We start from the raw sequence: 23,642 nt of genomic DNA on the forward strand, positions 1-23,642 counted from the left end.
GAATACATGTTACCAATCAATTCAAAACGTATTTCACTTTCATTATACGACAAAGAAAACTGGATACATGTTTATTTCTTAAAACATACATAATTATAGAGTACAAAGATTATATGAATTATTATAAAAAATTTAAAAGAAGAAATTACTCCTAATCAAATTAGAAAATCAACCAAACTAAGAAGACAAACTAATAACATCAATAGAACAACTCAAAATAGTAGGAAATAATATCCAACATAAATAGGTTTAGGACTTCACCAGCTTAGCAACAAACTCATCAATGTTCTTATCTGAACTGCCACCTTCATCAACTGCCTCTATTGCCAATTCTCCCCATTTCATTGCGTTCCTCCTAATCTCTTTCCCTCTCTCCCCCTCCATGACTTCCCTTATACAACCCTCTACCTCTTCTCTCCTCACCATCCCTCTCTCATCGCATTGGGCCCGGACTCCCATCCCCCAAACATCCATGACGTACTTGGCATTGGTGGTTTGGTCAGTCCATTGTGGCATTGCCACCATTGGAACTCCCAAGCTCAGTGCCTCCAATGTAGAGTTCCACCCACTATGTGTCACAAAGCATCCTATTGCCCTGTGTGCAAGAACATCCAATTGGGGACACCATGACACCACCAAGCCATTCTGTACCGTCTCAGCCATGAAATTTTTGGGAAGCTTGGGTTGTTCTGTTGCTCTCACAACCCATAAGAAGTAGTAATTGCTGTTTTTCAAACCCCATGCTATTTCTTCCATTTGATCGACTCCGAGCTGGGCCAAACTCCCAAAGGAGACATACACAACTGAACCATTTGACCGCTGGTCGAGCCACTTCATGCAGGCATCTGTTTTTGGCTTGAAAATGCTGAATCCATACTCCTTGTCGTCTTGGAGTCGCTTATCCAAGTACATTGATGGTATGGTTGGTCCAATTGTTCTCAAAGGCCAAATCTTCGCCATCCAATCCACCAGCTACGCAATATAAATGACAGCAGTTAGTTGGCAAAAATTAACAAGTTTGGATGTTTGAGAAGAGGAATGATATATATAGACAAAAATTATAGGAAAAATACTACTGTGAAATTCGTATTATTCATTAATTTCAAAGTTGCTTATTACTTATTTATAATTTTTTTTTTTTAAAAAAAAAAAAAAAAAAAATCACTTACATACTAGTCTGTATGAATTTGTACTTGCAAATCATTTTCTGTCTAAAAAAAGTTACTAAAATGCACTTTCATGCATAACAAGGCAACAATAATAAGTTAGGTCTCTCAAAAATAAAATAAAATTAAAATTTTACTTAAAAAATAATTGGTGTGAACTCCACAGTACTAGAATTGATAATTAGAAAGTCAACTCTTATTAAGACCAACAATTACTATTAATCCAAAATAATTACATGTAACCCTCTTAATAGGAAATAAATAAACACTATAAATATCAAATTTCTCATCATAGAAATTGGACTCACAACATCATACCAAAAGACATTGCCACCCAACTATTAGGTCAAAGATGGTTACTTAGGCCTCGTTTGGCAACCGAACTTTTTAGTCAAAAAGCCAAAAAGTTTTTAAATTAGCCAAAAAGTCAACAATCCATACCAAAAAGTCAAAAATTCTATTTTTTCTCACTTTTTGCACATCTTTTCGTAAAAATCCAAAAAGTCATCCCAAACATACTAGTTTTTTTTAGCTCATATTTTAGCTAAATAGTCAAAAAGTTACTAAATTAGCCTGTTCCCAAACGGGGCCTTAGAATTGAATTTATACAACACATTATTTCTCCAAATAAAATTTTTGAATAGCTTACACCAATGGTGGGACCTACCAACTTTTTATTTTATTTTATTTTTATATATTTTTAATGCGGGTATTCAGACTAGCTTACGTGTATCTTGACTAATTTTAAGAGATCAATCTCACCCCTTGCCCGACCTCACCTCATTTAAAACCAGAAGAAACGTCATGTATGGTTTGACCCCAATAAATTTATTACAACTAGTGAATATTGAACTTAAGACATGGAGATGACATATCCCCACATCTCAAATTGTACGCCAACTCCTTGAGATTAACTACTAGTGTGTTATTAAATATATACAAATGGAAAATGCTAGAGTTTTTCTATAGTTATAAACTAAATTAACAATTATATTACCAATTATTCATGTGCGTAGGACTTTACACGTGTGTTGGCCGAATAATCGGTAAATTAGTTTTTTTGAAAATACTATTGTACCATAAATTTGTATATTAATTTTATCTTGAAAAATAAAATGGATAGTATAAATTTAAAGTTGATATAATTTGAGCTATTATATTTAGAAAAATTTGCAATTCATATATCTTTTTATGGAATTTTTTTTCTAAATATGTAATATTATTGTGTGATAAAACAGAAACAATATATATATATATATATAAAAATCAAATTAAATAGAGATTATTATTTCAGTTTAAAAATTTGACCCACTTTTTAAACTTAATGATGTGATAATCTATTAAAATATCTAAGAAAACTTTTTCTTTCGTATTTTTTCTAATCATTAGTCAAATACGTAGCTCGAATTTATCGAGCTCGAATTTGGCCCGAAATCAAAACAACATTGTTTCGTCGTTTTGATTTTTTTTTTTTTTTTTTTGGGGCAGAAGAAGAAAAATCAAAAAAGAAGAGGAAGGAGAAGAAGAAAGGAGGAAAAGAAGAGAAGAAGAAGAAGGAAAACACCCAACACATCTTCATCAACACAGCAGAGAGAGGGACAAAAAAAATTCATCAACCACCCAACACATCTTCATCACCACAGCACAGTGAGAGACAAAAAAAAAATGTAAAAATCTGAAAAAAAACAAATCAACCCAAATTCATGAAACAAATCAAACCCAACCCAAATCCATGAAACAAATCAAACCCACAATCGGAGGCGGAGACGGCGGGTTGCGACGATAGGAAGTGGAGGCGGAGGCAGCGAGCTGCGACGAATGGAAGCGGAGGCGGAGGCAGCGGCGAGTCGGCGATCGAACCCTCTCTCTCTCTCTCTCCATTCCCTCTTCCCCTCTCTTCTCTTTCTCTCTTTCTCTTTCTCTTCTTCTCTCTTCTCTCTCTGTTTCAGACATAAGGATGGAAAAAAAAAAAAAAAACTACGCAAAACGACGTCGTTTTGGGCAATCGGGGGATTCAGGGGGAAAAGTTTCGAGCTACAAAACATTATTCGCTTATATATATGTTAATAGAAAAAAGAATAATGTTTTGTTCCCCGAATCCCCCGACTGCTCAAATCGACGTCGTTTTGGATTTTTTTACCGGTAAGATATATTAAAATTCTCTTACCGGTAAGATAATTTTCATTATATAACCCCCTCGTAAAACAAAACTACCGTTTAAAACGACGTCATTTTGGATTCAGGATAAATTCGAGCTTGGAAATTTTCGAGCGACGTATCATTACTGTAGAAAAAAGCTATAAACACAAACCTCCTCCTCCAATTTGTGAAAGGTGTTGCAGAGGACCCAATCAGCTTCCCCCACATTTGCAAATTGATTCACAACCAATTTCAGCAGCGGAGGGTACGCTTGAGGAACAGAAACAAAAGATGGCATGTCTGAGATTTCCAGTGGTGGCAATCCAGGAACCGTAATATTAGTCCTCTCAGTAAGAGGAAGCTTCAAATGTCCATTGTAGACATGGTAGTATATATTGTCCACAGCACAAGACTGTGTAAAAAACACTGCTCCAACCAATCCAAACTCTCTAGCCACGTCAAGACCCCAAGGCAAGAACGCATCATACACAATACAGTCCACAGGGCATCCCATGTTCCCAAACTTCACCACCAGCCCTGCCAGAGTCTTTGAGCCGACCTCTCGAAATCGCGGCAAGTACTCCTCGTAGCCCCCGCTGGCAGCTTCAGGACCGCCTTGGTCGTAGCCATCAGAAATTGTCTCGACGGAGATGGAACTGGAGGAGGTGCCATTCATGGTATTGTTGAAAATGAATTGGGTGATGGCTAGTGTGACTTTGACTCCCTTGTGCTCCAAACGCTTTGAGAATTGGAGCATTGGGTTTATGTGGCCTTGTATTGGGTGTGGCAATACCAAACAATGGGGTCTCTGAGCTCTCTTTGGCTTCTCCATTTTGTGTGTGTGTGTGCGGTCTTAGAATGTATAGTCAGCTCTCCTTGTGTTCTATTTATATCAAGTGAGGTAAGAAGTGAAGTGTCTTATTTGTTCACGATGTTTGGTGTGTTGTCATGATCTTGTCTTAGTAAGAAATGACGTCTTTTTGTTCTAAAATACGAACTAAAAACAACAATACTATGACATTCAAAATATATTCCCTCCATAAAAAATAATCAATAGGCTGTATTTATTGTAGGTGGTACTCATTATGAGTTTCGTTTCAATAATTTGAATAGTTCATTTTATAAGATTCTTTGTGTATATATTATTTTTAAAAAAAAATTAGATCGATTAGATAATCGTAACATATTCAATTTATTACATTTGTATCTAAAAAAATTAAAGTTAAATGCATTTTTAAAAATTAGACCATCTATTTTTTTGATAACAAATGCGATAAATTGAATAGGTAACGAACAACACCTTCTAATTATGAATTAGATGCAATTCAACTCCTTGTAAATTTATACCACACACTCAGTTTTAACATAAAATTTAAAGTAAATTTTCATGATTTATCGTATTTTTTGCAGAGCAAATGGTGTGCTATTGAAGGACAAAGGCAACAACACACTGAGGATTTTTCTTTCTTACTTTTTTTAATGATAGCCAGACAACGAGGACTTGATAAATTCAAGGTAATAACTTTCCCTTTTGTTTGGATGAAAGAGTTCTCATTATAAAATTGCTGGATTATGACATGTGTCATGCATGACGTATCTCACTGCGTAACGTATTTTGCCTTTGCTTGATTATGACATGTATCATGGCGTATTCTTTTTATTTTATTTATGGATAAATTACATTTTGCACTCTTATATTTTATAATTTTACTTTAGTCCCTACATATAAAATTATGACAGTTTACCCTTTACATTTCTGGTAAAATCTCACTTTCGTCCTCACACATGAAATTATGACAGTCAATTTCCTGTACTTTTAATAAAATCTTACTTTGGTCTTTACACAAGTGTTAATGTCCCTCTTCTGTTATTTCATTTTTAAATCTTTAACAAAATCCAGTTATGTGACAAAAATGTAACTACAAAATGAGGGTAAAAGAGAAAAATCATCCATGTTTTCCACTAATACACTTTGTCCTACATGATAAGCACCTAAGAGTTAGATAATAGGAGCTTTTCCCAAATTAAGCCAAATTAGCAACTTTATTCTCAAACTAGGCCTAGTTTGGACGGAATTCCCAAACTAGGCTAAAACGCTATTACAAACCACGTCTTCACTGTTTCTAGGATCCTCCCGCGAAAAATTTGTGAAATAGTAAAAGTGTGGTTACAAACCACGCTTTTAATTAAGACAACGTGGTTATAAACCATACTTTTAAGGAAATTTTTTTTTTTCATAAAACGTGGCTTCAAACCACGCTTTAGAAATTTTTTTTGAGAAAACGTGGTTTAGAACCATGCTTTCAATGCCGTCACTCCACTCCACGCACTCACTCTTCTCTCTCTCTCTCTCTCACCAAACCAATATAATTTTTAATATATATAAATTCTATTTTATAAAATTAAGACCAATATTAAATATATATAATAATAATTTATAATAGAAAATAATAATCAATTATATGAAATTAAGATCAATAGTTTTAAATATTTTTTTTCAAATTATTTTTTTTTCTATTAATTTTTTTTCAATTAATCTTTTATTTCAATTAAATTTTTTTCAGATATTTTTTTTCCCAATTATATTTTTTTTCAAATATTTTTTTTTCAGTTAATTTTTTTTTCAATTAATTTTTTTTAAATTAAATTTTTTCCATTATTTTTTTTTTCAATTATAATATGTGTGATCCCATTGTCATAAATAATAAAAATAAATATAAATATTTTAGACCTGAACAAACATATTTTTTATTTTATATTTTTAAAATTTTTTAAACATTTTGTTCAAACCAAACGCGTTTATAATTTATGTTTTTCTAAAAATAAACAAAAATCAGTTTATAAAATTTTTGTAAACATAAGCCAAAAACATAAACGTTACCAAACGCTACCTTAGTGGTTAGGGATAAATTTTTTTTATTTTATTTTAGGGTTTAGGGTTTAATTTTTAAAATTTATTTATTTTTATTTTAGGGATTAGGATTTATAGTTTAATTCTTAAAATTTATTTTAACTTCAATTTTATAAAATTTTATCCCTAAACACTAAGGTAGCGTTTGGTAACATTTACGTGTTTTGTTTATGTTTACAAAAATTTTATAAACTGGTTTTTGTTTATTTTTAGAAAAACATAAATTACAAACGCGTTTGGTTTGAACAAAATGTTTAAAAAATTTTAAAAACATAAAATAAAAAATATGTTTGTTCAGGCCTAAAATATTTATATTTATTTTTATTATTTATGACAATGGGATCACACATATTATAATTGAAAAAATAATAATGAAACAAATTTAATTTAAAAAAAATTAATTGAAAAAAAAATATTTAAAAAAATATTAATTGGGAAAAAAATATTTGAAAAAAATTTAATTGAAATAAAAGATTAATTGAAAAAAATTAATAGAAAAAAAAAATAATTGATAAAAAAATTATTTGAAAAAAAATTATTTAAAACTATTGATCTTAATTTCATATAATTGATTATTATTTGCTATTACAAATTATTATTATATATATTTAATATTGGTCTTAATTTTATAAAATAAAATTTATATATATTAAAAATTATATTGGTTTGGTGTGTATGTGAGAGAGAGAGAGAGAGAGAGAGTAAGAGAGAGATGCGTGTTTGTGTGTCAGAGAGAGAGAGAGAGAAGAGTGAGTGTGTGGAGTGGAGTGACTGCGTTGAAAGCGTGATTTTAAACCACATTTTTTCAAAAAAATTTCTAAAGCGTGATTTGAAACCACGTTTTATGAAGAAAAAAAATTTCCTCTTAATTAAAAGTGTAATAGCGTGGTTTGTAACAACGCTTTTACTATTTCACAAATTTTCCGTGGGATGGTCCTAGAAACAGTGAAAGCGTGGTTTGTAATAACGCTTTAGCCTAGTTTGGGAATTCCGTCCAAACTAGACCAAGTTTGGAAATTAAATTGCTAATTTGGCTTAATTTGGGAAAAGCCCCTAGATAATATAATATATATTCGCATGGTAAAAATGGGGACGAAAATGTAAGAAAATAGAACTTTTGAAATTAAAAAAATGTGACAAAGAAATTAAAAAGAAAGAAAGATAAATAGACAGAAGATTGTGTTATCGTAAAAAATAAAGTTTCGTGATTTCAATTTATGCAAAACTCTAGTTCATCTATTTAATTGTTCACAATCTGCATTTTGTTTTAACCTAATATAGTTATACTTTGATATAAATTTTACGATAAAGTGTATATTGGTGAAAAATATAGAAGATTTTTCTTTTTTACCCTCATGGTGTAGTCACATTTTTATCACATGACTAAATTCTGTTAAACATTTAGGGCATGTTTGATTGGGTGGATTAGAACATGGGATTAAGATTATTAATCCGTAGGCCCAATTATCCTATGTTTGTTTTAACGTTTTGGTTTAGGATTATTAATCCAATGGATAATTAATCCAACAAATTTGTAGGATTATTAGTAATGGGGTAGGGGTGAGATTATTAATCCAATGGATATTAATCCAATTGGATAGTGAATACCACACTAATTTAATAGGATTTTTAATACTTCACTATTAGTCTTGTAAATCAAACATGACCCTAAATAATTGAGTAACAAAAATGGGATCCTGACATTTATGTAGGGATTGAAGTGAGATTTGATCAAAAATACAGGGAGTTGATTGTTACAATTTCATATAGAGGGACCAAAGTGAAATTTGACCAGAAGTGTAAGGGGTTGACTATCATGATTTTATATGTAGGGATCAAAGTGAGATTTGGTGCAAGGTGTAAGAATTTTTATTTTTATTTTTATTTTATTTTTATTTTTAATGATAGCCCCACAATGAGGACTTGATAAATTCATGGTAATGTCATTGTAATGACTTTCTCTTTTGTTTGGATGAAAGAGTCTCAACAGCAAATTGCTTGGTTATGACATGTATCATGGCGGGTTGCGTAACCTATTCTGTCTTATTTTTTATTTTATTTATTCATTTATTTTTGATGTGTAGGATGATATTCACGTTCAACTGTAATTATTATTTTTCAAATTATTATTTATTTATTAGTTTAATCTATCACAAGTCACAAAGGAGTGTAAAGGGTAAGAATGAAATATAATATTAGAGAGTATCTGGCCAACGGCAAAGTCTTATTCATTTTTTTGTGTATTGCAGGACTCATAATCTTTTAAAATATAAAACTAATTAGATTGAGAAAATTATAATTTTTAATATTATTGAGTTTGCATTTTGTCCAATGAACTCGAGGGTTAAGTCACAAAATGTGAATGGGTTTATGATTATGGGTTTGTATTTTTTGAACTGGATTTTACAATAATCAAGAAATCAAAAACAAAATTTTTAATATTTCTAGCATTATTGTTTATGAAAAGTTAAATACTTTTAAATATTTTTAGCTGCTCATCTATTGGCAGAATAGCTCTACTCATGAGGTAGGATTTCATTTTTGGATTGAAGTGGTCCAGATGTAATTTGCTGGGCAAATGTCTTCGCTGATGCTTTCACATCTGTGTTTTCCTTTACCAAACAATTTTTTTTTCTTTTTTTAAAATAAAAAAAATAAACGTGAATGAATTTAATAACGTCAAGTAAATGGTTACTCTAATGAATTTTAATACTAATAAATGAAAACACATTAAATTCTTGTCTCCTTAAAAATGTTATGGTAGATAGTACTGGCTGAATGGAAATTTATCTTTGGTAGTTGTTGGGCATGGTTGTTGGGTTTGGTAGATTTGTTTTTTTTTTTTTTTGTTTCCACTTGTGGTTGTTGTTGCGCTTGTATATATGTATTGTTGGATTATAATTATTAAATTTGATATAATTATTCTTATATTTATAATTAATCTTTTACCAATTGTTATTTTTTTAACGGGTAAATTACACCGACAATCCTTGATGTTTCTATTTAATACAAATTTCTTTCACATTTGAAAAATTACACTTCCTCCTTAAAATTTGTAATCTCATTACAAATTGCTTCTTGAATTGTTGATATCATGTCTTAAAATTTTTTAAATGGCCATCTTTCTCTTTTTCATACAACTCCTTCTTCCTATTATCATGACTACATTCTACAACTTTTTATTATTGAATTCTATCTAAACATATTCTTATAGAGTGATGATATATAAACATAAATTTTAAAGCAAACTTCACTTTACCCCACGTAGTTTGGGTCGGGTGCGATTTATCTCCCTGATATTCGAACATCACCACATAATTTCCATGTGGTTTATGGACTAAAACGCACACTAATTTCGGGTGCCTCTATTTACCCACCATAAATTATCTCAAAGCAAACCACTTCTAAAAGCACACCTTTAATAATTTAGTAAATATATATTTTGCTCATCACACACCATAAATTTACATATTTGTCCTTACTCACACACTCATCCACAACAATGTACACGCAAACTCCCATATTTACCGTCATTCACTCACACACCCCCACACACCCACCTTCATCCATCTTCCCCCTTCCATTCTCAGTTTCAAGCGGTGAACACTGTGTTGGTGCTCAACACAGAGTTAAGCAGTGGTGAAGACGTCGTTGGTGCTCAACAAGACCCCCAATCCAACATTACTGCATTCCACGGATGCACAGTTCTGAAAAAAAAATAAAAAAATAAAAAAATATATAACTGTTCGGCAGTACAGAGTTGAATTAAATGAAATACTTCAACCTTACTAATCCGAACAAATTGCATTTGTTTGGTTTTAGATAGTCGAACAAATGGAATATATTCGATTGTAGTTTGTTGATCATATGTAATTTGTTCAATTGTAGTCTGTTGAACATATGTAAGTGGTTCGATTGTAGTTTGTTGAACATATGTAATTTGTTCAATTGTAGTCTGTTGAACATATGTAAGTTGTTCGATTGTAGTTTGTCGAACAATGATATATTATTCACCTCTGGTTAACCGAACAACGATTTGCCACTCATACACGAAAACGAAAACAAAAACAAAAACAAAAAAAAAACCTTTTCATTGCTCCATTGTTCTGAATGAGAATTGTCAGATGCATCATTCATTGAATCCAATCAAAATCTTCAATAATACTATATTTTTGATTTTTTGTTGAAGGGTTTTTTATTTTGGTTTTAGGATTTTTGGATTCTTGACAGAGAAGATACGTAAAGAACAAGTTTGAAAATGATGAATTATATTATCTTGATTCTTGGTGTGTATCATAACTTGTCATCTATAGTCATTTCACTTAAGGTTAAAATTGTAATAAAAAATAAATTAATTAATGGTTTGCCTTGAGAGGGAAAGTGGTGTGTAAATAGAATGACCCACTAACTTCTGCTAACAGAAGTTGTAAATTGACAATTATACCCTCATCTTCATCTTCTTCTTCTCTCTTTCTCCATTTCAGGGAAACCAGTTCTCTCTCTCTCTCCATCTTCATCTTCTTCTACTTCTTTTTCTCTCTCTCTCTCTTTCTCTCCATTTTAAACTTTATATGTGTACATACATATACATATATATACATATCAAACCCAGAACAAAATCCCAAAAAACATGGTTTTTGCTTTTTGATTGTACTCCAATTCATAAACTTCATGGTTTTTTGCTCTATGTTTCGAATGATGATGTTGATGAATCCAAAAAACATATGTCGATTCTAGAAATACATGACACACATATATGTGTGCATCTATATATATGTGTGTGTATCAATCTTCACCAAATGATTTAATATATATATATATATATATATATATCTTTGATTGGGAAAGATTATTAAAAAGTGAGAGAGAAAAAAAAGATGTTGATTTTATCTTAATGGTGTACAAGCTGAAGATTGAAAACTTCTCAAATTGGTCATCATGCGAAAACAATTTAACCAATCGAAAACATAAAATTTCAGAAGACAAATAAACATTATCGACACAAAATTTTGGTACTTACAGTAAGGTTAATGCCCTTTCGGACTGAACGATACTTATTTATAAAATTTGAGTCATCATTCAACAATATGTCAAAGAATTGCTCTGCTATACTTGGGAAAAAAATCCTGGGGGGAATTAACATAGATAATATTAACATGAAACATAAAGAAATTAAATACTCAAGGACAGTGCAAAACAATTATACATACATTGTGTATACAAACTAAGGCTTCTTCTTTGATGAAGGGAATGGCATTTTTTATAAATTTGAAGTTGTGTAAGGGTATTTTTGTCTTTAAAATGAACCTACTCTCCACGTGGGCGAGTGGTTTTCACCTTCCGTTATATTTGACAGAAAAGCTAACAGTGCACTTTAGTTCATAAATCACATGGGGTTATGTGGTAATGTTCGAATATCGGGGGGGTAAACCGCACCCTGCCCAAACCACAAGGGATAAAGTAAAGTTTGTCCTAAATTTTATATAGAATTTTCAAAAATAATGATATAGTTTAATAGTGAACTTTTACTTTAAAATAAAATACCCATAAACATGATTTATATTTACAAAAATATCATTATCACAACATTTTTATGATATTTTTTGTATAATTTTTTATATATGAATATAATTTTTCATTTTTCATTTTTATTTTCACCATTATATCTAGATTAGATCAATTTAATCTAAATATATTTAAAAGGCATAAAATTTGTACAAAAATCTTTAAAAAAATTATTGAATACAACAAAATAAAATAATGTATTGAATTTTTGTATGTTTTTATTTTTATTTTTTGTATTTGGTGAATTAAAAAAAATCACAAAATATTGTACTTCTGAAGTATATCTAGATTAGGTGTATTTAAAAAATAAAAAAAAATTCTTAAAATATTTTAAAAATTCAGTAAAAACAAAAAAACATAAAAAATAAAATAAAAAAACAATTTTTTGTATGAGTTAAACCAAATAAGATGATTGTTATTTCTCTTGAAATGACATGAATAAAATATCTGTATTATTTTATATGTAAAAAAGTTAAGGGGTGAATATGTCGTTTAATCTGATAAATAAGTACATGTAATTTTTCAAATGTTATAGAGAATTTGCATTAAACAAAAATTTCAAAAAATGTCAGTGTAATTTACACTTTTTTAAAAAACAAATTCAAAAAAATCTGAATACTAATAAACATAGACAATTATGGGTGATGTTTTTGGTTCAGTGATGAGCCTATCACTTTCATAGCATAGTCCATTGCAAAATATTACTCCTTACGTCTCAAAATATTAGTTCCTTATTTTATTTTTTATTGTCCCAAAATATTAGTCTCTCTTCAAAAACTAAGTACAAAAATAATATAAATTTTCTATTTTGCTATTCTTTTAAATTAATAAACAATATAAAAAGTACAATTATGACATTGATATTCCCAAAAAATATACTATCAAAAGGGTAATTTTGAAAAATCAACTTTTTTAAAGTGCAATAATTGTACTACTAAAAAAAGTTAGATTTCCCAAAAGGAACCATTATTTTGGGACAGATGGAGTAATAAATGATACTATCACGAATAAATAAATAAAACAGTGTTAAATTAACACCTAAAGAGACCAAATATTCTTTAAATATAAAAATAAAAGTTGAATTTAAAATTCAAACTAGAATACACAAAGGTTCCGTTTGATTTAGTTTTTGAAAAGAGTTTTGAGTTTTGAATTGTATTTTGAAATATAATAAATTAAAATTTTGTTTGGTTATGAGTTTTGAAAATAATTTTGAGTTTTGAAAACAATTTTGAGATTATTTGTAGTCTTTTTTTTTTTTTAGTTTAATAGATGGGTGCAAGAGAAAATTTGATTGATTGATGTGCAGAATGTGGGAGAATGAAAGGAGAGAGGGGAGAGAAAAAGTGATTGATTGATTTATTAATAAATAAAAAAATATTAGGAGAGAGAAGAGAGAAAAATTAATTTTGAAAGAGTTTTGAAAATTAATAAATCAAAAATGTTTTTTAATTTTTTAATCTAAATGTTAATTTAAAAACTAAAACAAATGGTACCACCGCTTTTGTTACATTTTAAAATAGGAAAATTTACCCATAAATTTTATATGGGGAAATATTAATCCATTTAGTCTTAAGAGTTTTCTTATGTATTTATTTGATTTGGTGCCATTTTATTTTTCTAATTTTTTTATTCATTTTTGGGATGAAAAATGGAAAGGTAGGGTGTGAAAGATTCTTTTTTGGGGGGATTGGTGGCTGAAATGGTGGTTGTCGAGCATGGAAATCTACATTTCTGTTAGTATGGTTTTTCAGTATTACATTGGAGTATTATATTAGAGTGTTATGTTTGGAAAAAAAATATACTAAGAATTTTTTGTGTATTAATACATTAAGGAGTTTTTTTAAATGTTACGTTGTTACGTTTGAGAAAAGTACACTAAGGTGTTTTTTAGTGTATTATATTGGAGAATTACGTTTAGAAAAAAATACGCTAAGAAGTTTTTGTATGTTATATTGATTGGAGTATTATGTTTGTGATTAGCACACTAAGATTTTTTTTTAAGAATGTTATGTTGTTATATTTGAAAAAAGTACACAAAAAAAATTTTTAGTGTGTTACATTGAAGTGTTACTTAGGAAAAAGTACACTAATTAAGGAATATTTAGTATTAAATTGATTGGAGTGTTACATTTAGGAAAATACACTAAGGAGTTTTTGTGGAATGTTATGTTGCTACGTTCAAGAAAAATATATTAAGAAATTTTTTAGTATGTTACAAACAAATTTTTTTTTTATTAAATTTGAGTAAAAACTCCATTTGATAACAAGTGCTCCAATGGAACTTTATTTAATCATTGGTCGACCGGGTGGACGACCGAGTGGATGACCGACTAGTCGATCGGCCAGTGTAATATTTTCACAATTTTTTCCCTTGAGGTGGTCATCCAATGAGACATCTGGTGGTGAAAATACAATGGCAATGAACAGTGATTTGATGAAAAGGCACATTAGTACTCAGTTTGATGAAAGAAAAATGAAATCCTAGATTTGATGAACCGTTGGAGGATCAAAAAATAATTTTTTTCATCAAATTTAAATTTGGTGATAGATTTGATGAACCATTGGAGATGGTCTTAGAGTGTTATGTTTTCAAAGTGTTATATTGGAGTATTAAAATTTGAAAAAAACACACTAAGTACTTTTTTTGAAGTGTTACGTTTAGTAATTTCAAAATTATGAAAAAATTCACATTTATCTCTCAATACAAAATACACGTGTATTTATATTTGACTCTTTATGTAAATTCACACTAAAATAGACCTTTAGGTCTATACCCAAAAAAATAAAAATAAAATAAAGACCAAACAATTTATAGGATTACTATTTAAGATTTATTAGTGGTTCACCTTTTAAAATATATAATTTTATTTTTATGTTTTTAGTTATTATTTTATTCATTATTGTAAATCATTATTACTCTCTCTCTCTCTCCCCTTTATAGATAGTAAGAAAGATATCAAGAGATATTAAAAATAAAAATAGATATTTATTTATTTTTATTATCTTTATTATAATATTATTTAGATTATTCATAAAAATATTTATAAAAATTTTTTTGGAAATATTATTAAAAAAAATTATTCAGTGTATTTGGTTTTAGTTTTTTAAATTCAATTTTCTAAAAATTGAATTTTTTGTTTTTCGTATTTTTTATTTTTAGTGAATATTTTTAAAATTTTAAGCATTTTTTTTACTTTTTTAAATACACCTTACTTAGATTTGTCCAAAAAGTAAAATATTTATGAAAAAATATTTTAAAAAATTAATAAATACACAAAAATATGAAAAATATAATGAATTTTTATATTTTGTTATATTTTTTATATTTAGTGAGTTTTTTAAAAAAAAATTTACGAAAATTATACTTTTTAAATATATTTATGTTAGGTGTGTCTAAAAATTAAAAAAAAATACTTCAACTATTAAAAATTCAGTAAAGATAAAAAAATAGAAAAAATAAAGAAAGTATAATTTTCTAAAAAATATTTTTAAAAAACTAAAAACAAACATGATAATTATGTTTATATTATAATTTTCTTAAATTATACACGCATCGTCTGTACTCGCTACTAGTCCATTATGTGAACCCCTGTATCACGTCCATGATGTGCTTAAATCCTTTTTCCCAAAAACGGTAATAAAGGAATCTAGGCATGCATTTGTGTTCTTGTGTTGTGTCGGGACAGATTGCCACGTCCTGTCAAGGCAATTAGGTAAGTCTTGATATTAACATCTTATTAATTATTTTAAATTTTTTATTTTTTAAACTTTTTTTAATATAATAATAATCTAAAAAAAATTATTAAAAAAGACATTAATAATTCTAGGACACCTCATCTCGCAATTAAGCTCATATATCCATTACATTATGAGTTAGGATTTATGAGAGCACCCACTTCCATCACCACCCATCAATATTCCCCAAATCCCACATTCAAAGCCTGCCCACCTTCAAAACCTCAAAAATCTTTTAACGGCAATATTCTGATGGCAACGGTGGCAACCATTTAATTACATACATTTCTCCGGTAATAATAATGAGTGAAAGTTTTTCCAGCAACTACAATTCCATAAGATAAGAGGAGTATAACAATAAAAGCTTAAAAGAAGTTTATAACTTTGATGATATTCTTAACTCATAAGAGATTGGCCTTATAATAGTAAGTTTCTTGAAAAAATGACAAAAATAATAAAAAATTGTTCTTCACTTTTTCCAAACTAAACTCTCGAATATATGATTGAAATTCGGAAACACATGCCTGAACATTGTTTATTTGTTCAGGAATAAATAACCGAACATTTCTTATTTATTTGGGAACAAATAACCGAAACAGCAGTAGAAACAAATAAACAAAGGAGGTTGGACCACCCTTGGGTGGTCGACTAGCCAATCGACCAGGGGTGAGATCCTACCCAATTTTGGTTATACAGAGAGCATACAATACAACGAAGCCATGGATGAATGATAGAAAATGAAATAGAGAACATGAAAGTGGATTGTGTTGTGTGTATGAAAAGATGTAATAGGAAAAAAAAATCAAATAGATTGACAAACCTCGTAATGAAGTAGAGAAAAAAAATTCTTAATCACATAAATTTTTTCCACTGATTTTGGGAGGTTCCACCACCATGGATTTTGTTAGGGTTTTGGGAGAGAGGCTTTTTGGGGTGGGGGGGGGCGGGGGTGTGCATTTGAAGGGGTGGAATTTTTTTACAAAGATAATTTTGGTATTATTTGGGAGAGCAAAGAAATTTTAAGAGTTTTACAATTTATAAGTGGGGCTCTAAAGAAATGGGGGTTTCCAAAATAATTGAAAGGGTGTTAATAGTAGTACTCTACAAATATCATATTCTCTACATCCCATTTTATTAGTCCATTATTTTATTTTTTGTTGTATTAAAATATAAAAACAGCATATACACAAACACGCATGTATGAAAAGAAAAGAAAATAATTGAAAATTGGGAAAGAATATGAAGAGATTTGAATAGGAGTAATATGTGTAATTGATTATGGTGTACCATGAGAAAAAAAAATAATATTTTATTTTAATGTTTAATATGTATTGTTCTTATTAGTAAATTCATATTAGGTATAATAAAAATTTAAAATTTAAAATTTAAATTGAGCGTACTGAGATAATTTTTAGGTTCAAATAGAATGGTCTCATTGAGATTTAATGAAATGTAAAAACCTTTTCTAAGGTTTTTAAAAAGACAAAAGAAAAATAAAATAAAATTTGAGGTATAATTTTCAATTACACTAATCTCTCCAGAGATTTAATAAAATTGTAGAAACATCCTCTAAGATTTTTAAAATGATAAAAACCTCTATTGAGGTTTAGTTTTTTGTTATAGATTCTTGTTTCCATTACTTTATCATAAAAAAAATGCTAACATCATTAATAATTTAATTATATTTTTAATTTACCTTTTAAAATTATGTCCAATTACAAAGAAATATATATATATATATAATTTCTATTGGGATTTTGAATAAAGAAGGAATATATAATCAACAATAACTACAAGCATAACAAAAAGAAAAAAATAAGAATTGCATATATATTTGCAATTGGACACAATTTTAAAAGGAAAAACAAATGTTGCAGATGAACTGACTTGTTCGTGACTTGGCTTGGCTTGGCTTGGCTTGGTTCGATTTGGCTCAGCTCGTTAAGGGTTTGGCTTACTTCGGCTCGTTTATTTTTATTTAAATTATATAATAAATGTATTATTTATATATTAAATATATATAAATAACAAGATAAATAAATTATTTATGTATTAAATGATATAAATAATAATAAAAAAAATCCTATCGAGCCTAGCCGAACTCAAGCCCAATTAGTTATCAAGCCAAGTTAGAGCTCATTAAACGAGCTCAATAAGTAAATGAGCCAAACTTGAACTCAACAAAGCTCGACTTGACTCGACTCGACTCGTTTGCAGTCCTAGGTAAAACTAGGAATGTAATTAACTTATTTAATGATATCAACATTTTATGTTTTTTTTTTTAATGATGCTAGGGAGTTTTTGATAAAGGAAACACATACAATCAACAGTAATTGCGGGCAAAATAAAGAGAAAAAATAAAATGATATATGTTTTTATTTATTTGTAATCAGACAGCTTTAAAAGGTAAAATTAAAATATAATTAAATTATTTAATGATGTAAATATTTTCAATTATTCTTTTACAATAAAATAATAGAAAAAATAATTTATAATAATAAAAAAAAAAACCACATAAGTGGTTTTTGTAATTTCATTAAACTTCAGGGGATGTCAATGTAATTGAAAAGCAAACCTCAAAGAAAATTTATGTCATTTGAGAAAGTCTAGGAAAAGTTTCTACATTTCAATAAATCTCAAAGAGATCAATGCAATTAAAAATTAAACCTTATGAGAAGTTTAAGTCATTTTAAAAAACCTTATAGAGGTCAGTGTAATTTATCCAAATATATTAAAATATTTTTGAAGAATGTATTGTATAAGAATGTTGAAATATTTTTAAAAACTATATTGAAATATTTACAAAAATTGTATTTTATCACTGGCAGTAGAGGAGGAGCTACAGAGTGGTAGGTGTCTCAAATGTTGTAGGGATGGAATGAAAATGTTTATTTTGCCCCTCAGAATATGTCACATGTGGTGCACATGAATTTTTCTGTTAAAAAACTTAATAGAAGTTATTGATTGCATTAAATTAATATAAAATTTAAAATTAAATATTAAAATTGAGAAAATTAAAATTATAGGGACTAAAATGGTACAAAGGGACTATTGACGTATTTTGTCCTAAATTTTAAATAAAAGTTTGCGTTAACTTCTCAGCATTGTAGTTTGATATATATTTCACTTTAGTTAAGGACTATTTCCACTCCATTTTACTCCAAAAATGCTCCCTTCTTTGTCCTTATTATACATAAAAGGGAGCTTATTTGGAACAAACACTACAAAAATTTTAGGTGTTTGCGAAGGCAAAATGCCGTCGCTAATACTCCTAATGTCATCTCAAAAAACTTTTAGTGACGGCAAATGACTTTTAGTGACTGCAAAGGAGGGGTCACAACGGAGAGTGTTGCAAAAAAGTTTTAGCGATGGCATTAGCGACAGCAATTGTTGCCTTTTGCGATAGCATTTTACTGTTGCCTATAATATGTAAAAATTTGAGACTTTTTGCGATGACACTGTTTTACCGTTGCTAAAAGTTTTATTTGAGACGGCAAGAAATGCTGTCGCAATCTTTTTTTTTTGGCAACAACATGACCACTGTCGCTAATGGTTCTAATGTTTTTTTGCAACGGTGTGGTGCCGTCGCAAAAAAAAAAAAAGTTGCAATAAAATTAATAAAAATATTAAAATTATCTGTTTTTTGCGACGGTGTGACACCGTCACAAAAAAAAAGCAATATAATTATTAAAAATATTTAAATTACCTGTATTAAATGAAAAATAATTGAAAAAGAAACCAATAATTGCATAATAATATAAAAATTCTTGTATAGAAATAACAATTTCTCCATTACAAAAATATTTTTGCATCCATAACTACACATCAACAAAATTACCCCACTACATAATGTTCCATAATACATATATAATGTTTGAATACATAATGTTGTTCATAATTCAAAATAACATAAACCAAAATTAAAAGTTTTCCTCATCATCTTCGTGGGTAACAAAAACAAAAGCTAGTCGTATTTTTCACAGGTCCTACTCGGGAAATATCCGAAAACAAAAAATAAAAATAATTAATAATAATATAATTATGTGTTAATATGTTAATTACAAAAAAAAATATGAAAATTTAACTACTATACAATTACAAAGATAATTAGGTAAATAATTTTGCCTAGACTGAAATCCGGCTCTAACTCCTAAACCGGGAACGCAATTTGAGTCTTGTCTTCTCCCACAAGTCTCTCGTGCCTAGGCGGTCGTGTGTGCCAAGTTTCGTGCTACTTCGACGCCGTTTGGTAATTTTTGGGCGCTAACACCCTGAATTCTAAGTTTCTTAAGAAACTAATTTGTTTAGAGTGAAATCCGGCTCTAACTCCAAAATCAGGAATTCGATTCGAGTCCCGTCTCCCACAAGTTTCTTGTGCCTAGGCGGTCGTGTGTGCCAAGTTTCGTGCTAATCCGACGCCATTTGGTGATTTTGGGGCGTCAACACCTAGAATTCTAAGTTTCTTAAGGAACTAGTTTGCCTAGTGTGAAATTCGGTTTTAACTCCCAAACCAGGAACCCGATTTGAGTCTCGTCTTTTCCCACAAGTCTCTCATGCCTAGGCAATCGTGTGTGCCAAGTTTTGTGCTAATCCAATGCCGTTTGGTGATTTTGGGGCGTCAACACCTCGAATTCTAAGTTTCTTAAGGAACTAGTTTGCCTAGCGTGAAATCTGGCTCTAACTCCCAAATGGGGAACCCGATTCGAGTCCTGTGTTCTCTCACAAGTCTCTCGTGCCTAGACAGTCGTGTGTGCCAAGTTTTATGCTAATCCGATGCCTTTTGATGATTTTGGGACGTCTACACCTCGAATTCTAAGTTTCTTAAGAAACTAGTTTGCCTAGTGTGAAATCCGGCTCTAACTCCCAAACCGGGAACCTGATTCGAGTCCCGTCTTCTCCCACAAGTCTCTCATGCCTAGGCGGTCGTGTGTGCTAAGTTTTGTGCCAATCTGATGCTGTTTGGTGATTTTGGGGTGTCAACACCTCGAATTCTAAGTTTCTTAAGAAACTAGTTTGCCTAGTGTGAAATTCGACTCTAACTCCCAAATCAAGAACCCAATTCGAGTCCCGTCTTCTCCCACAAGTCTCTCATGCCTAGACGGTCGTGTGTGCCAAGTTTCATGATAATCTAACGTGGTTTGGTGATTTTGGAGCGTCAATACCTCGAATTCTAAGTTTCTTAAGGAACTAGTTTGCCTCGTGTGAAATCCGCCTCTAACTCTCAAACTGGGAGCCCGATTCGAGTCTCGTCTTCTCCCACATGTCTCTCGTGCCTAGGTGGTCGTGTGTGACAAGTTTCGTGCTAATCCGACGTCGTTTGGTGATTTTAGGGCGTCAACACCTCTAATTCTAAGTTTCTTAAGAAATTAGTTTGCCTATCGTGAAATTCGACTCTAACTCCCAAATCGAAAACCCGATTCGAGTCCCGTCTTCTCCCACAAGTCTCTTGTGCCTAGGCAATCATGTATGCCATGTTTCGTGCTAATCCGATGCCATCTGGTTATTTTGGGACGTCAACACCTCGAATTCTAAGTTTCTTAAGGAACTAATTTGCCTAGCGTGAAATCCGACTCTAGCTCCCAAACCAGAAACCCGATTTGAGTTCCGTCTTCTCCCGCGAGTCTCTTGTGCCTAGGCGGTCGTGTGTACCCAGCTTGAACTAGTTTGTTTAGACCAACATCATTTTGGTAAAGATCCATCATGTGATCATGAAACTAGTTTTTTCAAGTCACCAAATAAATGTTGCATACACTACAATAAAAAAGGGTAAACACAAGAACTTAAAGTGTAAAGGAAAATAAAGTAGTTTATTTGAAATGATAATCTATATGGGAAACCTCGTGCAACATGTTTACATGTTTTGGATCTCTTTAAAGCCAAAAAACACCAAGACAATTGCCTAAAGTACAATTTTCAAGATGTAGGAGGATTACAAACAATTTAAATGCAAATTCATTAAATATGTACCCCGAGTGTGTTCTTAGTTGAAGAAAGCTCAAAAGGTTCAATGATCAAAATTGACGCCTTGGCCTAGCTTCAGCCATGCTTACTCGGATTGACCTGCCATTTAGGTCCTACAGTAGAGATAATAAGTCAGTTTTAGAAAAATAAAATTATAAAAAAGAAAATCTATAAAATTATACACATAAAACTAAAGTAATGTTTGGTGTCCATTAAAAAAAAATTACATGAATGATCACATAACATATATATTTTTCCATCTACAAATTGGCCAGTAAAATATAATATAAAAAATCCCAATTTTTAGTGCAGTAGATAAGTGAAGAAAGAAATACATGCAATGCTAACTGTTAGAATTACTTCCATAACAAATCCCATGCATCACACTATTATTTAAATTAAAAAGGAAAATTTGTACAAAGTTACAGAATTTCAGCTCTGTATTAGTATGAGAAACATATATTTTTTTTTTCACTTTGCAATTATTGATTAAATCAACAACAAAACAAACCCAAAATATGCTGACAAACAGATGGTCTGAAAGGAAATGAAAACTAGAAAAGTGCATGCTTAAGTTGGTGGGCCATTATAAAATTCCAAATACATATATTTTTCTCCTAACTTTCTAGGAATCAAACAGAGCAGAAAACTAATAAAGACAAAAAACACATAATGAAGAAAAAGATAATCAATATACTTACAACACCATCCAATGATTCAATTGCATTGTTGACCTCATCTGAGGAACCAAAGGTCACAAACCCCAAACCCCTTGATCTACCACTGTCTTTGTCATAAACAAACTTGGCTTCCATAACCTTACCTTGCTCACTAAATAAGGTTTCAAGGGCTTAATCATCAACAGCCCCCGAAAGATTTCCCACATAAACCCTATGAGTTAGGATAGAAAGTCCAATCATAAATTAGAAATAGACCATCAAGAGCATTAGAAAGTTGAAAATCTTTATTTACCTATGATGCTTAGATACATCAGGGAAGCAAAACATTTTTTTAATCTTATCATGACTTGCAAAATTCATTGAATCATTTTATTATTTTATTTTTTAAAAAATTAAGGATAACTCAAGTCAACAATATTAGTAATTAAGGAACATCTTCTTGCTGAAGTAACTAATTGAAAAAAGTAGTTACAATCCAAGAAAATATAAATTGCAAAATGGCAAAAAAAAAAAAAAAAACAGAAGAAGAAGAAAAAAAAGAAGAAGAACAAGAAAAATATTAAGAACAAGAAAAAGAAGAAGAAAATATAGATCGTAATGCTGTAAAAAAAAGAACAAATTAAAATGTTCAGAATAAGAAAAACAGTTCAATTTGCAATGAAGATAAATAAACAAACCAAAGCACAACAGATCCAACCAGATGGATAGGGCATCAAGAGCAACTTCAGCATTATTCATATTCCCTGAGATTATAATCAACACTCTATAATAAAAATTCTCCAACCTGAAAAATAACAAGTAGATTTCAAGTTCAAGTTCAAATTCAAATTCAAATTCAAAATCATTGAGAGATATGGAGAGCACATACGAGAGCTTGACCCCAGAAGCCACAGACAGTTTGAAGAAATCCTAAAGCCCAACGAAAGCTTGTTTGGAAAAACTAGTCCAAGAATGAGGACACCCACCATAACCCATGTAGCAAACTCACAGTCCAAGAATGAGGACACCCACCACAACCCGGTCCAAGAGAGAGAGACGATGAATCGAACTCACAAAAAAATCGGATTCTAACGACCTTGCCTGTACATGTACAAGAAGCAGATATAACTAACGAACCAGATTAATGATGAATATAAGTCTCATGCTACTCGCTGCTCGTTGTCGCTCAAAGCCATCGTTTGCCCTGCTCACAGTCGTGAGAGAGAGAGAGAGAGATGGGGATTTTTGGTTCAAAAGATTGTCACAAATGAAAATTTAAGGTAGCGTTTGCTAACGTTTACGTTTTTTGTTTATGTTTACAACAGTTTTATAAATTAGTTTTTGTTTATTTTTAGAAAAACATAAATTACAAACGTGTTTGGTTTGAACAAAATGTTTTAAAAAATAAACTAAAAAATTTGTTTGTCCAAGCCTAAAATATTTATATTTATTTTTTTTATTATTTATGACAATGGGATCATACACATTATAATTGAAAAAAAA

The 23,642-nt window shown here is 30.1% G+C and overlaps 1 protein-coding gene and 1 non-coding gene across 7 annotated transcripts; both read right to left on the minus strand.

Annotated features, from left to right (window-relative positions):
- Positions 1–45: 45 nt before the first annotated feature.
- Positions 46–4,169, minus strand: LOC114303453 (UDP-glycosyltransferase 74F2-like). The gene is made up of 2 exons (XM_082920122.1): positions 3,478–4,169; positions 46–972 (listed from the first exon to the last, which is right to left on the minus strand). Exons 1-2 carry the CDS (start codon positions 4,135–4,137, stop codon positions 250–252), a joined length of 1,383 nt encoding a protein of 460 aa, XP_082776248.1. The 5' UTR covers positions 4,138–4,169; the 3' UTR covers positions 46–249.
- A 17,138-nt stretch (positions 4,170–21,307) lies between these two features.
- On the minus strand, positions 21,308–23,399 carry LOC114303455 (uncharacterized). 6 transcript variants are annotated; one of them, XR_014364178.1, is made up of 4 exons: positions 23,029–23,399; positions 22,838–22,944; positions 22,182–22,371; positions 21,308–21,593 (listed from the first exon to the last, which is right to left on the minus strand). It is a non-coding gene; the product is annotated as an uncharacterized LOC114303455 (transcript). The 6 variants fall into 6 exon arrangements; XR_003643751.2 differs by having other exon boundaries at positions 22,858–22,944; positions 23,029–23,393; XR_014364181.1 differs by having other exon boundaries at positions 22,858–22,944; positions 23,126–23,140.
- Between the last annotated feature and the right edge of the window lie 243 nt (positions 23,400–23,642).

The sequence above is a fragment of the Camellia sinensis genome, chromosome 3 (genome assembly GCF_055761805.1).
Source record: "Camellia sinensis isolate YWXY chromosome 3, ASM5576180v1, whole genome shotgun sequence".
NCBI lineage: Eukaryota > Viridiplantae > Streptophyta > Magnoliopsida > Ericales > Theaceae > Camellia > Camellia sinensis.